The sequence below is a fragment of the Typopeltis vanoorti genome, chromosome 5, assembly GCF_054136105.1.
Source record: "Typopeltis vanoorti isolate ZY-2024b chromosome 5, IOZ_Tvanoo_1.0, whole genome shotgun sequence".
In the NCBI taxonomy this organism is placed as follows: domain Eukaryota; kingdom Metazoa; phylum Arthropoda; class Arachnida; order Uropygi; family Thelyphonidae; genus Typopeltis; species Typopeltis vanoorti.
In genome coordinates, this window is record NC_143553.1 from 105,358,838 (window position 1) to 105,374,037 (window position 15,200).

Here is a 15,200-nt window from a genome sequence, read left to right on the forward strand (position 1 = left end):
AAAATTTGAGTTGGTGTGAAATTTGAAAATAGCAACAGCTAACAAATTTTCCAGTTTATTCTGTTCTTATATGCTGTTACAAGTTAATACTATGAAATAAGTCATAATGCCTTTATGTTATAATAGGAAAAGATGAATCTTTAAACTCCAAGGATGGTTGAAGAACTAGAAAATTTGATTTTCCAAAGTTCATAAATTATTAAATTTTCACGCAAAGGATGCGTGAACTCCATATTAATCAGTTTCTTGAATAACTGTCCCGCCACCTATTCCCATTTATACTAGTTAAGCTGGGCCCCTGCCCTATGCATGAAGCCCAAAATTTCTTCATATTTTTATTCATCTTCTTCCTTAGGTCTTAGACTTGCAGCAAAGTTCATTGCAATCTATCTGTGTTTCCCATATTCATGTCTTTCAACTGATCTTCTAGTACTTGGTTTCCATTTTTCTATTGTCAGATTGCTGCTGCTTCTTTTTTTTTTTTTTTTTTTTTAATGGGTAAGTTACAGTAAGTTGTATATCAGGGACATATATTCAGAGTGTGATAGGTGTGCACACCCATGGAATAATAATATCACCAATGTTATATTTTTGCATTTAGTCCTGTTAAAGACTCCCCTGATTGTTTCCTGGCTTTGCGGGATTCCTAAAATTAAACACAACATACTACTGCTTCATTAAGAGGACACCTTCAACATGAAAACATTGCATCACATTTGCGTTAATAGCCTGGGTGTGTATGTGGTCAAAAATACAGACACCTTTGAGCCCTTTGAACAGATATACAGATTGCGCAGCAGGGCAAATTCTTAGTGTTCCAGTGATTGTAAACCACCCAGAAGGTGAGGCAGGGTGTGCTTATGTGTGCTGAGACAATACACCCAGAAATCAATGACTGTGATTGATTATTGTATGTCATTCAATCCAATTGAATGTTGTCATTTGCCATGAGTTGCTGTTTTTGTATTCTGAGTTTCATCTGTTTTGCATGTGTGATATGTGAATTGACATGTTTCAGACACTAATATAGACAAGTTTTTAATATATAATATTCTATAAATAATTTGTAACTTTTATGCCTATATTTTCAATGGTAAACAGTGTGGATGATGTACTGAATGTCTTGTTTTCTGCCAGAGCTTTCGCAGATTGTATGATTATAGTCAAAGGAGGTTTCAACTTGTGTATAAATAAGTAAAACAAGTTATTTCAACCTTTCTTTGGTTCTATTTCTATCCAGAAAAATAACTTCCCAAATGATTGTTTTCCGATTTCTGTGCGTATTTAAAAATCATATCAAAATTCAAATTATCTGTGTCTGACTCTAGTATTTGCCAATAATAATCTAATTTCACCATGAAACATAAACTGCATCCTTGTCACATAGTAAAACATAGCTGTTGTTCATTTGACCTTTATGCTTTCCATATTTAAAATTATATTAATTGATAAATTAAAGTATTCAAAGTTATCCTACAATTAATGCATTCGACCAATTAAGATGAGTGTCGATGTGCTATGCACTCTTAAAATTTTCATACATGAATAAAAATACAATCATATGGTCATTTGAATTTTATTGTGAATTTTGAAGCGCAGGTTGCATAAGCCATACGACAGTACACCTAACCTAAATAGACACACAACACCACTGATATATATATATATATATATATATTGCATTGGGTAGTGAAAAAACATTATATAGTTATGAACAAATTAAAAAATCAATAACTGAAATGTGTGTTAGCAAGTTAGAAGAAAAAATTCTCATCATGAAACAAAGTTTCTAATTTTCTTCTCTAGGAGAAAAAAAAAAACTTAAAAAATTGAAACTTACTGTATTTTTTTTTTCCAGTTCAACTCTAATAGGCTTTATATGTGACCTGGTTGAGAGTTCACCTACCGTCCAGCAGCATATGATTCAAAATAAAGCTTTTCTTGTCATTAGTTATCTTCTTCAGAAGGTTTGTTGCATTCCTTTAAATTAATCATTTACATATGCCATCTGTTGTTTAACTTAATATGCTTAATATGAGTAACAAATACAGTACTGAAAATCATGAATATGAGCCTAATATATTACAATAGACCAAACTCATCTCTACATGTTATTTATAGATGTTAGTGATTTTGGCTGACATTAGGAATCTGCAAATATGTTTTGAAGTATTTTTAGATTTTCTTTTCTAATTGAAAGTCCATGTGTTATCCAGTATATACTGCAATTATTCAGTTACTGAGCTATTATTTGCATAAACAAAATTATGATTGTAAATAAAAATAGCTTGTTTTACATTCCACTACTGACCAAGTTTAAATATTTAAAAAATAATTTCCATTCTGTTTTACACTCACACAAACAGAACCAATTTCATGATTAAAAGATTGTTTCAATCTCACTTACTTGTTTAATTTCATAAGGGATTTTAAAACTTGATTATAAATGATTACAAGATAATATACTTAAACAATGAATTACACAAGCTTTTGTGAATTATGTTATTATTTTATTAGATCTCTACTAGGAGGATTACATCCGTTTAGAGTGGCAATGGAATAAACTCACAGATTATACCCAAATTTATATGTAACTACTATCTAAATATGTTTGAGATTGGTTTTGTTTGTAAAGAAACTAGAGCATTCAAGGTGCTGACCTCATAGCTAGTCTGAGACTGATTCACTCAGTGCTGAAAGAAAAACAAATGGCAAATGAATTAAGCAGTCACCACTGTGTCCAAACAGTAATGCATAACATGAGATTCATAACCTTATATATAAGTTGACTATGGATATTCACACACACGCACATGCACACACAATAAGTTGACTATGGATATTCACACACACACACAATTCATAACACGAGGAGATTCATAACCTTATAAGTTGACTATGAGTATTCACACACACACACTACTTATCATCTCTCTCTCTCTCATCATTTTCTCTTCATTATTTTTTAACATTTTTAAATATAAAAATTAATGAAGTACCACAGAGAAGTAATTGCTGTTACCTAGATAGAGAAGACAAAAACTGGTGTGATTTTTCTAAATTTATACAAGATGTATTCAGGTCAATAATAATCATGGAAAGGAAGGAGTAGCTATAGTATTCAACGTTTAACATGAACACAATCTTCTTGAATGAGGTTCTATCAAATAGAGTGGTGTGGTCAGATATCAAATGGAGAATGGGGCAATGAGGCAACGTGTTTGTGCCTATAATCCTACAAATAGTTCTGAGGGAGAAGTGGAGGAATTCTGACTGATTAGAGAAGGCATCTGACATGAAGAAAAAGTTGGTTCTTGTTGGAGAACAAACAGTAGTGCAGAAAATGAATACCAGAGATATAGAAATGTTCTAGGAAGATTTGGAGAAAATAGCAAAGCAAATAATAATAATCATCATAACCACCTGGTAGAATTCTCTTTAACACATGAACTAGTAATTACTAATAACATGTTCCAACACATTAAAGATATGCACAAATTCATCCAGAGAAAAGACAAGAAATGAGAAAAGTCTTATTGACTGTTACTGTTAATAGCAGTATCCTCATGCTAGTTTACAGCATATGATGAATAGCGGATTTGAAATAGGAAGTGATCACCATTTGGTATTGGAGCAGGATAAAAATGAATATCATATTAAAAAAAAATATGTAAGAAAGTTTTAAAAAGAAAGTAGAGAAGCTTTCAGTTAAACTAAAGAATTAAATATACATATACTATTCAAGAAAAGAAAGAAAGAGTTTGAAAACAATAATCAGACCTTGGAGACCCATTCTCAGACTCTGATGAAAACATTACAGATTTGGCTAGAGAGGCACACTTCAAAGTTGTTCACAAGAAGAGAAAAATCAGAACTTCATGATGGACTCAAGAAATTAGAGACAATTATGGAAAACAGGAAGGCATAGTTAAAGTTCCTAACAAGTAACTAGGCATCTACTTGGAGAGAATACAGAGAAAATTGTGAGAAAGTAGTGTATAAAAGAAGCTAAACAATTCATGAGAAGACTATGGTAAGAATATAGAAGATAAATATGAAGAGGGTTGCAGAATGTTCTTGGGGTACTGATCATTTTAAATATACAAATAGTGTGTTTGTGTATTTAAAATAATAAAGGTATCATACGAAATATGAAAGTATGCAGGATCTCTGAAATTATTAGTTTGAAATATTGCTAAATGAAACAAACAAGAAGTAGGGAAAAAAAAAACAGTGATAGAAAATGCAAGAGGAAAGCAGCTGGAGAACATATTAATACTTAAGGTAGAAAAGCTATCCGACAGCTGGAGTTGATGATATTCAATCAGAAATGCTGAAATATGGAGTTTTTCTAAAAGTTTTACAGTGGTTGCAATGTATAATTCAGGACTGGACTATCAGGTCAAATTCCAGATAATTGGAATAGAACTCTCGTAGCACCCATATATAAAAAAAGGAAGAGATGAGATTTATACATACATACATACTTGAGAAGAGGCTAAGGAAATCTGTAGAAAGAGAAATGTAGGGATGAAGATTGGTTCAAACAAAATACAGGATGTCAGAATCATATTTTCATTTAAGACAATGAGTTGAGAAGTCATGGGATTATAAAAAAAAAATCTTTCCTAAGTTTTTTAAATCTTGAAGGCATATGATGAGATGCTAGTAGAAAAGCTGTTCTCACTCTACAGTTGTGCAGGGTATATCAAATAATATACTTGTTTGCTATATCAAATAATATACGAGGGTGGTCTGAAAAGCTGTTGGCCTCGATAATAGATGGCAACACTGTTGGCAAGATGTTTTTTTCCCTAAGTTGGTACATCTGTCATAAGCATCCATGTGAAATTGCAAGTCATTCTATCAAGTAGTTTGTTTTATACAGCTGTCTGAAGCAAAAGTGTTGTCTGTATCCCTTGAAATGGATAAATTGAGTTATGTGCGGTTATAAAATTCTTTGTAAAAGAAGGTTTAATGCCAAAAGGAATTCATTTGAAGTTCAAAAAAGTTTATGGGCACGCTTCTCTTTCATTTTCGACAATTAAGAAATGGGTTGCCGAGTTTAAACGTGGCCATACCAGTCTTGAAGATGATCCACTTGATGGACGTGCAAAGAGTGTAACAACACTAGAAATCATTCATAGTATTTGATGACTGGCGAGTCAAAGTGCATGAAATTGCTGAGACTATAGGCATTTCAAAGATATGTTTTGCATGAATAATTGCAAATGAAAATGTTTTGTGCAAGATGGGTGCCGTGTGCTTGCTCATCAGATCAAAAATGCACTTGCATGAAAATCTCTGAACAGAGTTTGGAGCATTTTAAGAAGAATAAAACTGATTTTGTGTATCGATTTATTACTATGGATGAGACTTGGATTCACCATTACACACCAGAATCCAAACAGTGGACAGAAGCCGGTTGTTCAGCGCCAAAGACAAAGTCGGTTCTGTCAGCAGGAAATGTCATGGCATCGGTGTTTTGGGATGCTAAAGGCATTTTGTTTATTAATTATCTTGAAAAGGGTAAAACAATAACTGGGGAATATTATTCCGATCTTTTAACTAGACTAGACAAAAAAAAATTAGTGAGAAAAGACCCAGTTTGCAGAAGAAAAAAAATCATCTTTCATCAGGAGAATGCACCTGCTCACAAAGGTGTTTTGGCAATGGGAAAATAAAGGGATCTGCACTATGAATTGTTGGAACATCCAGACAGATTTGTCTCCCTCTGACTTCTATCTTTTCCCAATACTAAAACTCTTCCTCGCTGGGCAGCGTTTTTATTCATATTGCAGATGTAGAGGGGTATTTTGCAGATCTTACTGAGAACCTCTACAGGGATGGGATAATAGTGCTGGAGCATCACTGGAATAAATGTATTAGTCTTAAGATAGATTATGTTGAAAAATGAAAATAATTTTATAGGTATTATTTCTTGGAAAATTCCCATGTTACTCCTCTAAAATAAACTATTATTTTAATGGCTAATATAGTCTACTTTCGTTTACGAGTGCCCCTTTTTTTTTTTACAATGGAATTGGCTCTTTACCTAAAATTCTAGGGCATTACTGAAGTGTTATAAGACTAATATATGAAGAATAAAATACAGGAGAAATTTTGGACATACCTTTTTTGGATGTTGTTTTCTCTCCTTATTCAAGTGATGTGCCTTTATACTGTTAAGTTGTTAAAGGAAGGTTTTTTTTGTGGGGGAGGGGGGGATTGGAGGTAATATGGGGAAATTATTTGAAAAAAAAATGGTTTTTTAATATCATCATCATCAAATTCCTGATATATATACCCTCAAGGGTGTACAGAATATGATAGTACTACATGAAAAATTACATCATTACCAACTTCCTATCTACAATTTTCCTTCAAATCAGTCTGTTACCTATCAACACTCTAACATTATCAGATCTTATATTTCTATCTTCTAAGGCACTTTTTACTGTATCAATCCACCTATATCGGCAGAGAACACTTGTTTTGCTAATCTTTTCTCTTCCATTTTGTTTAAGTGACCATACCACCTGAAATTAGCTCTGCTAACACATTCTTGGATGCTGACAATGTCAAGTTTTCTCTTAATATTCTCATTTTTATATGATATTGCCATTGATGTTATCTTTTCATGCCCCTAATCTTTCTCAGGACTCTCATATCTACGGCCTCTAGTCTTTGGTCAAGTGTTTTATTATTTTACTTCTGACCCAGCTCTCAGATCCATAAGTTAAAATTGGCTTGAATACTGTCTTGTACACAGCTAATTTGTGTTTTGGCTAATTTCTCTCTTATTCCATATAAATGTATTCAGTTGACTTCTTAGCATACCAGCTTTGTTGATTCTGTTGTCTATTTTCATATTTAATTTACCATCTTCACTAAAAATCGTGTGCCTAAGTAGCTGGTTCTATAGGTTCTCGATTCACAATGCAGTTGATATTTTCAGTGTTTCTGCCTATTTTCATTGTCTTTGTCTTTTTAATGCTGACCTTCATGCCATATCTACTACAACAGTTATTCAATTTAGTCAAGGAATCTTGCAGACTTGTACTGAATTTATTTAGAAGTATAACATCATTTGCATAAAGTAAAGAGCAGAGATTAACATCTCAAATTTTGATATCAGGTTTAATACCACTTCGTAATGTGATCCATATAGATAATGAATAAGAGAGGGGATAATGCAATTCTTGTCTGACACTAGATTTTATATTAAACTATCTTCCTGCACTTTCTTCAATTCTAACAGCTGACTTACAGCTGAAATAAAGACTAAGTATTGCATGATATAATGCACAATTAATACCATACAACTCTAGCATTTTCAATAGCTTTCCTCTTGATACCTTGTCATATGCCTTTTCCAGATCTACAAAACTACAGATCTTTGTTATATTCCCATGAATTCTCAACTATTTGTCGTAAAGTGAAAATCTTCAAGTATACTTCCATAAATCTTACCAGGAACACTCAGTAGGGAAATACTTCTGTAATTCTCACGTTGTCGTCATCCGGTAGCATCCTCTAGCAAGAGGGTTGCAGCAGATGAACAGCTCTTCTCCAGTTCTTTCGGTCTGTTGCCTCAGTCATTCTTAAACCAGTCCATTCCATGATATCATTGCGCTCTCTAGTTGGTCTTCCACGTCTTCTCTTCCCCTCAACTTTCCCTTGTAATATAGTTCTTGTCAGGTGTCCCGAAGAACCTCTCAGAAGATGTCCTGCAAATCTGGTCTTTCTTTGCATAATATTCTTAAGCAGTGTTCTTTCCATCCCAACTCGTCTTTAAACTTCTTGATTTGATATTCTCTCTGTCTGTATTAGCTAATCTTTTCCATCTTTCTATGCCACCACATTTCCAATGCATTAATTCTTTCCATATCTCTCTTTCTGAGTGTCCATGACTCACTTCCATGACTTGCAATATTCCAAACTATTGCTTTAACTATTCCAACTCTGACACCTATTTTAATATTCTTGTTTATTAAAATTCTCTTCATTTCCATAAATGCTGATTTAGCTTTGCCTATTCTATTTCTAATGTCCAACTCTGAAGTTCCTTATTCTGAAATCCAGCTACCCTAAATATTGAAATCTTTCCACTTCTAAAATCTTTCCTCCACATCTTATCTTTACATTATCTCCTATTTGTCTGTCCATTATCATTATCTTGGTCTTCTTTGTTTTAATCCTTAGTCTGTACTCTTTACAAGAGTTTTCAGTTCTTAGAACAATTTATTGTAATCCATTTTCGCTTTCTGCCATCACCACCATATCATCTGCACATCTTAAGTTATTAATGATTGTTCCATTTATTGTATTTCCTTCTTCTATATCCTCTCTAAGCATCTGTTTACTATAAAGGTTAAACAATAATGGTGATAACTTACATCCTTATCTAACTCCTCTCTCCACTGGGAATTCTCCTGTTTCCTCTCCATTTAACACATACTGACGCTGTTTGTGTCCAAAATAATCTCTTTAAAATTTCCAAGTCATAAGAGTCAGTATCAGTATTTTCTAGAATATCAAAAAGCCTTTTATGTTTCACTGTATCAAATGCCTTTTCAAAGTTTTGAAATCACAAAAACAACTTTCCACCATGGTTTAGTGTTTTCTCCCCAATAATTCTTAGACAAGTTGTAGCCTCTCTAATTCCTCTGTTGGTTCCGAATCCGAACTGTTCCTCATTCATTTCTTTTTCTATTTTACTCTTAATTCTCTCCAAAATTATTTGTGCCAGAATTTTTGCTGTGTAATTTCTGGTCGAATATCATCTACTCCCGCTGCCTTTCCACATTTCAGGCTTTTGATGTTTTTTTTTTTTTTTTTCTACTTCAAGTATGGATATGTATTCCTGATTGCATGTCTGGTCAGTGTTTTTTACTACTGTGCTGTCATCACTGCTTGTTTCATTTAGCAATTTTTCGAAGTAATTACTACATACATCAAGGATATCTTTTTCTCCAGTTTTCATATCACCTTTATCATCTCTAATTCCTTTTACAGCACTCTTTCCTCCATTTCTGAACTTCTTCAACAACTTCCAAAATATCTTGCCACATTCTTGATATTTATTTTCTATGTTCTTATCAAAGTCCTCCCGTTACTTTTGTTTAGCTACTTTTACACAGTGTTTAGCTTTCTTACATTTGTCTCTGTATTCTCCAAGAGTACAAGCTGACTTACTTGCCAGGAACTTTTGATATGCTTTCTTCTTTTCCTTCACTGCCTCTTTAATTTCCTGGTTCCACCATAGAGTTCTGAGTTTCCTGTCCTTATAGACAATCTCACCATTCCCCTCTGGCTGAATCAATCAGTATTTTCTTCAGGGCATGCCACTGAATCTCCAAGGTTTGGGTCCTGTTCTCAAACTCTTTCATTTTTTCTTCAATCATGTTTGTGTATTTTAGTCTGCAGTTCACATCTGAGAGCTGCTCAACTTTTATTCACTTGAGTGAATAAAAGTTGAGCAGCTCAGTTTTAATTTTATCCTTGAGCAGGATAAAATTAAATTCAATTTTATCCTGCTCAAGACTAAATGGTGATCATTTCCAATTTCAAATCCTCTGTATACTCTGATATCCTTTACCAGGCAGAAAACATCACTATCAACAATAACATAGTTAATGAGACTTTTCTTATTCCTTGTTTCTTCTCTCCATGTGAATTTGTGCACATTTTTATGTTGGAACATTGTGTTAGTAATAACCAGTCCATGTCCTGAGCAGAAATCCAACAGGTATTTGCCATTATTATTAGTCTTGCTCTTTTCTCCAAATTTTCCCAAAATATTTTTGTATGTCTCAGAATCATTTCCTACTCTGCTATTTAGATCCCCAACAAGGACCAACTTTAGATCCCCATTTAGATCCCCAACAAGGACTAACATAGTAGAACCTTCTGTGGAACCATAGGCACAAATAAGTCTCATTGTCCAGATCCCCATTCTCATATTTGCCCACATCACTCTACTTGAGACTGCTTGCCATTCAAGAAGATTAGTCTTGTATTTTGTGTTGAATACTATGGCTACTCCTTCTTTTCCTTGATTGTCATTGCCTGAATATAACATTTTGTATTTATTGCTCAGAAAGATCTCACCAGTTTTTGCCTTTTTTGTTTCAGTCACTCCTGTTATGTCGATCTGGTACTTATCCAGTTCTTCAGCTAGCTGCATTTCTTTGCCATTCAGGCTTCTTATGTTGATAGTACTGGTCTTGAACGCTGATGATGTTGAGTTGGGAGTGGGTTTTAGGATTGGTTCCAGTAGCTGACTTTTCGCTGTTTTACCCTGGTTCCCTGGTGAAAACAATGGGAGGCCTTGTTTAACCGGGCGATGCCCCTGCTGGCATGAAATTCTGCCATTTGTACCATCATTTTTTATTTTTGTTTAAGCCAATAAGAATACAGTTTGGTCGGCTAAATCCCAAATTGACAGCCCATCCTCGTTCATTCAGTATCCAGTTAGATACTTAACAGGGTGCACCACGAGAAGGTGAGGATTGGACATTAGGTTAGAAGCCCTGATTGGTTCTACACATTCCTTTAAATATTATGTGGAGGTCTCCTCTCAGTTATATAGCTTTGATCCTTAAGCACCCTGTTTTTTTTTGTCTAAATATTATTATTATTATTAAGATTAAGTAGAGAGCGTTTTGGGAGGCTGGGGGTTGTGAGAGAAGGATCTGAAGACAGAAATTATATTTTTGGGGAAGAGGAGAGATTTAAGAGAAAAAAGTAAGGGGTGGGAGCGACGGGGTGTTTTGACAACCATCGTCTTCAAAACTCATGGGAGAAGGGGATGCTATGTCATGTTGGTTAGGTGTTTCTATCTTTGGCCTAATTTTTATGTTGTGGAGCTTCCAAATCTCGGAGATTATATAGGTTTGGTGGATGTTTATTGAGTTTTTTGTCACATTGGCTATCGTTCTGATATTCTAAGCATTGTTTCGTTGTCTTGTATGTGTAATATTATATCCTTGTCGATTTGCGGAGTATGTTTTTGTTCAAGGACGTGGGCTGCTATCTGAGTTTTTCCTGTACTTTGTATCCTTTTTTTTTCTTTTGGTTGTTGCATTTTTTATTGTTTAAATGTTCTGGAATAGGGATCTTACAGTCACAGAAGTGTTCTTGTAGTCTTGTCCATAATGATCTGATGGTAGAACCTGTGTAGGCAGTGGTGAGCTATAAGGGGCTCCGGGGGGGGGGGTCTCCCGAGCCCTTTGTTAAATTTTTCTCAAATTTGTGAGCCTCTTGTTTTTCTTTTTTACTTTTTATTTTTTCAAAAAAAAAACAAACAAAAAAAAAACAATTTTTTTGAAATATATTAAGTGACAAACTCATACGGTAACCTAACAAAGTGATTTTATTAAATAAAATATTATAGTTACTGTTACTACCATTTTACAAATAAGAATTCACTTTTGGCAATCGCATATATAAATAGGACTATAAAATAATGTTCCTTGATTGGTACCATTGATTATCACCTGAAGTATAAAAACAAAGAGAAATATAACATACTTCAGTATTATTGTGTTTAGATAATATTTATTTATTATTTATAGATTGTTTGTCATAAAAACTTCTATCGCAAACAAAAAAAATTTATTTTGTTTATAAAAAATTCAGACTATTTCATATGTGCTATTATAAAAGATTTTATTCTTATTATATTTTGATGGTAAAAAAAATGTGTTTTATATGTAAGATAAATTAACACAGATGATTGTGTGCAATTATTTCATGTTTAGATCATGAAATATTGGTTTAAAAATGATAGCCTTTACAGGTTGTATCTTCATACTTTTTGATTGGCATTTGTACACAAGCTGTATTAATAAAAGCTGTATTAATCGACGATGCAAGCCCTTTATTGAAATTTCCATAGCTCACCACTGTGGCGACATCACAGTTTTTTCGTTGTTAGGCCGAGAACATTTCAGTCCACCCTTGTATAGTTTATATTTCAGTAGAAAGAGTTAGTTAAAACTGAAGAAAGTTCAGGAAAATGCGTTGATGTAAAATCATTAGGACAAGGGTAAACATTATATCCACATTAATAATCATCTATGTGAATAACATTATAAAAGAAAGTGGTATTAATCCTGATATCTAAACTGGAGGTGTTAATCTCAGCTCTTTTACATTCTGCAGATGATATTATATTCGTAAATAAGTCAGCGAGTATTTAGTCTTAGGTGATAGTTAACACCCATAATTAGGTTTAATGGAATGAATACAGGAAATTTATTTTGCACTTGGTTAGACTATAATAAATTTAGTTTAATCCTTTATCCAAGTGTGAGCAAACAAAGTTTGCACCTGAAAATATCTTCAGGACTGAGGTAAGGTGGTGCAAGCTCTCATCACTCCTTGTATCAGTATCTTCCGTAATGGAAAGCACATCTCCTTGCGAACATGTATAATGCCATGCATTAAAGGAAGGGCCACTACCAGGCACAAACTTTGTTTGCTCACACTTGGATAAAGGATTAAACTAAATTTATTATTGTCTAACCAAGTGCAAAATAAACTTCCAACATCTTTCTCTAAATCCAGAGTAATTTAATAATAAGGTGGTACACTGGTTGGCAACTCATATAGGTAAATATGATCTCTCCATTGCTTCTGCCTTAGTGTCACCACTTCTGGGTCCGCCTCTCACTGACGAGACTTCAATAAATGTCGAAACTGGTCTGGGTAGTGGACCTTCCCTTAATGCATGGCATTATACATGTCTGCAAGGAGATGTGCTTTGCATTGTAGGAGATACTGAGACAAGGAGTGATGAGAGCTTGCACCACCTTGCCTCAGTCCTGAAGATATTTTCAGGTGCAAACTTTGTTTGCTCACACTTGGATAAAGAATTAAACTAAATTTATTATGGAATGAATACAGCACAGGAAAATACTTAAACACAGGTTTAATCATTCCTGTATTTATCTCTATCACAAAGACATCATCAGGGATACAATATTAAAATTGTTAACACACAAAAATCAATAAGCAGAAGAAATACGTCCAGAATCCTAAAGTCCTGTAAAAGACACTCTCTGTGGATGCTATTGGCTATCCTTAACTGTGAGCAGGAAGCCTAAGAATTAATGTTTCCAAATCTTGGGAAGTTTAACCCAACCATTTTTATTTATTTATTTTGGGTTTTTTAAACCTTCAGCTGATTCTGAGAACAGCCTGAAGTTTGTGTTCGCTGTGGTGAAGCATAGTGGTTTTCTTCCATCCGATTCATTTTAATGTATCCAAAGCATTGTCACCTTGACTTCACTAACTGCAGTTGTAACAGCAGATGTATTTCTTGGGTTTTCCAAAGTGCATGTTGGTAAATCTCCCAGTGTGACCCTAATATGATAAATTTTAGGAACCAGGATTAATGTTTCCAAATCTTGGGAAGTTTAACCCAACCATTTTTATTTATTTATTTTGGGTTTTTTAAACCTTCAGCTGATTCTGAGAACAGCCTGAAGTTTGTGTTCGCTGTGGTGAAGCATAGTAGTTTTCTTCCATCTGATTCATTTTAATGTATCCAAAGCATTGTCACCTTGACTTCACTAACTGCAGTTGTAACAGCAGATGTATGGTACGAACTTTCTGCGCCTAGTACAAGTGACTTGCGACATGCCAACAAGCACATCAAAAATAATAACAGGGCTCAACAACAAGTTCAAGGACACCTGTCCCAAATCGCATATATGTGCACAACCAGACCTAACATTTGCACAAAGAGAACAAAGACGCCAGCTTCGAAGACAACTCGAAGAAAAACATCAAAATAGTGACAACAGTTGGACCATTGACTACAGACAAGATAAACTGGTGAAAAAACTAGCTGATGCCACTAGCAGCCACCATGGAGACCAGCAGGCAGGCACCGCATAGTGAATGTGCAAGACCCATGTGGTCCAACATACGACTCACAAAAATCTATACATCCACTTCACCAGCATCCGTGGCCTAAATTCCAACCTGAATGGTGTCCGCTACCACCTACAGTTTACCAAACTCCACCTACTCTTCCTAGCAGAAACTCAAATCTCAAATCCCCCAGCACCACTTATCTAAACCTTTCAACTACTCACTCTTCAACAACTTTCACCCCAAGGGTGTTCATAGTCTGTGCATACATCCGCTCTGACATACCTTGCCAGAGAGCACCCAAACTAGAATCACCCAACTTTGACTTTCTTTGGTTGAAAATATATCTTCCCCACTCATTTAAATTCATCTGCTGTCTCTATCGCTCCCCAAATGCAACCAACCATCCTGAGCTCTTTAATTTCCTCTCCCTAAAAGGCGACTTTCTCCAATCCCACTTTCCCAGCAGTGAAATCATCCTCCTAGGAGATTTTAACATCCACAATACTAGCTGGCTTTTCTCCTCCAGTTGTACAGATCTTGCAGGCAGAGATGCTGAAACATTTGCCATCACTGACGACCTTACACAACCTGTACAGATGCCAACCAGATTACCAGATAACCCAAACCACTCCCCAAACACCTTAGATCTCTTCCTCACCAATAAACCCTCCAAATACACAGTTGAAAGTAGTGAGCCCCTGGGATATTCTGACCGCAACCTAGTGCTCATCTCCTCCCCCATGCAACAACGTTTATACAGACACTCCCATACAACAGTAGTTTAGCACTGTAACAGTGCCAAGTGGGACAGATTCTGCAACTTCTATGCCGCATTCCCATTGTTTTACTATTGCTTCCGGCCTTCCAATCCAAACATATGCACCGAACTTATTACCAAAGTAATCCTTACCGGCATGAATACATACATTCCACACAGCACTCTGAACTGCCATTCCCTAATGAAACACTGGTTCTCCAAAAGATGTGCCAAGGCTGTAGAGATGAAATACCAGACATACCACAACTGGGTGAAATCAAGAACCTCATCCTCTTTCAAGGCTTACACCGAAGCCCATAATAGATGCAAATAAACAGTCGACTCATCCAAAACAGAGTTTGAAAGAGCAAAAAGCAGGACTCTAGCAGCCTGTCCAAACAGCAGCCGAGCCTTTTGGTCTCTCGCCCAAGCAATTGTCAGCAACTTCTGTCCAACACTATTCCCACCCCTATCACACTCAATGGCTCTATTGCATCAGTTCACCCACAGAAAAAGCCAATCTTCTGGCCTCATACTTTACTTCAAATGCATGCAT

General features: G+C 34.9%; 1 protein-coding gene across 1 annotated transcript in view; it reads left to right on the top strand.

The window, feature by feature from the left end:
- The window catches only part of rg (A kinase anchor protein rugose), a 1,380,990-nt gene that overhangs the window by 287,887 nt on the left and 1,077,903 nt on the right, over positions 1-15,200 (top strand). Inside the window, exon 14 of the mRNA XM_090393458.1 lies at positions 1,859-1,967. Within this exon, the coding sequence (XP_090249584.1) occupies positions 1,859-1,967 (109 nt within the window). The remainder of the gene's footprint in view (positions 1-1,858; positions 1,968-15,200) is intronic.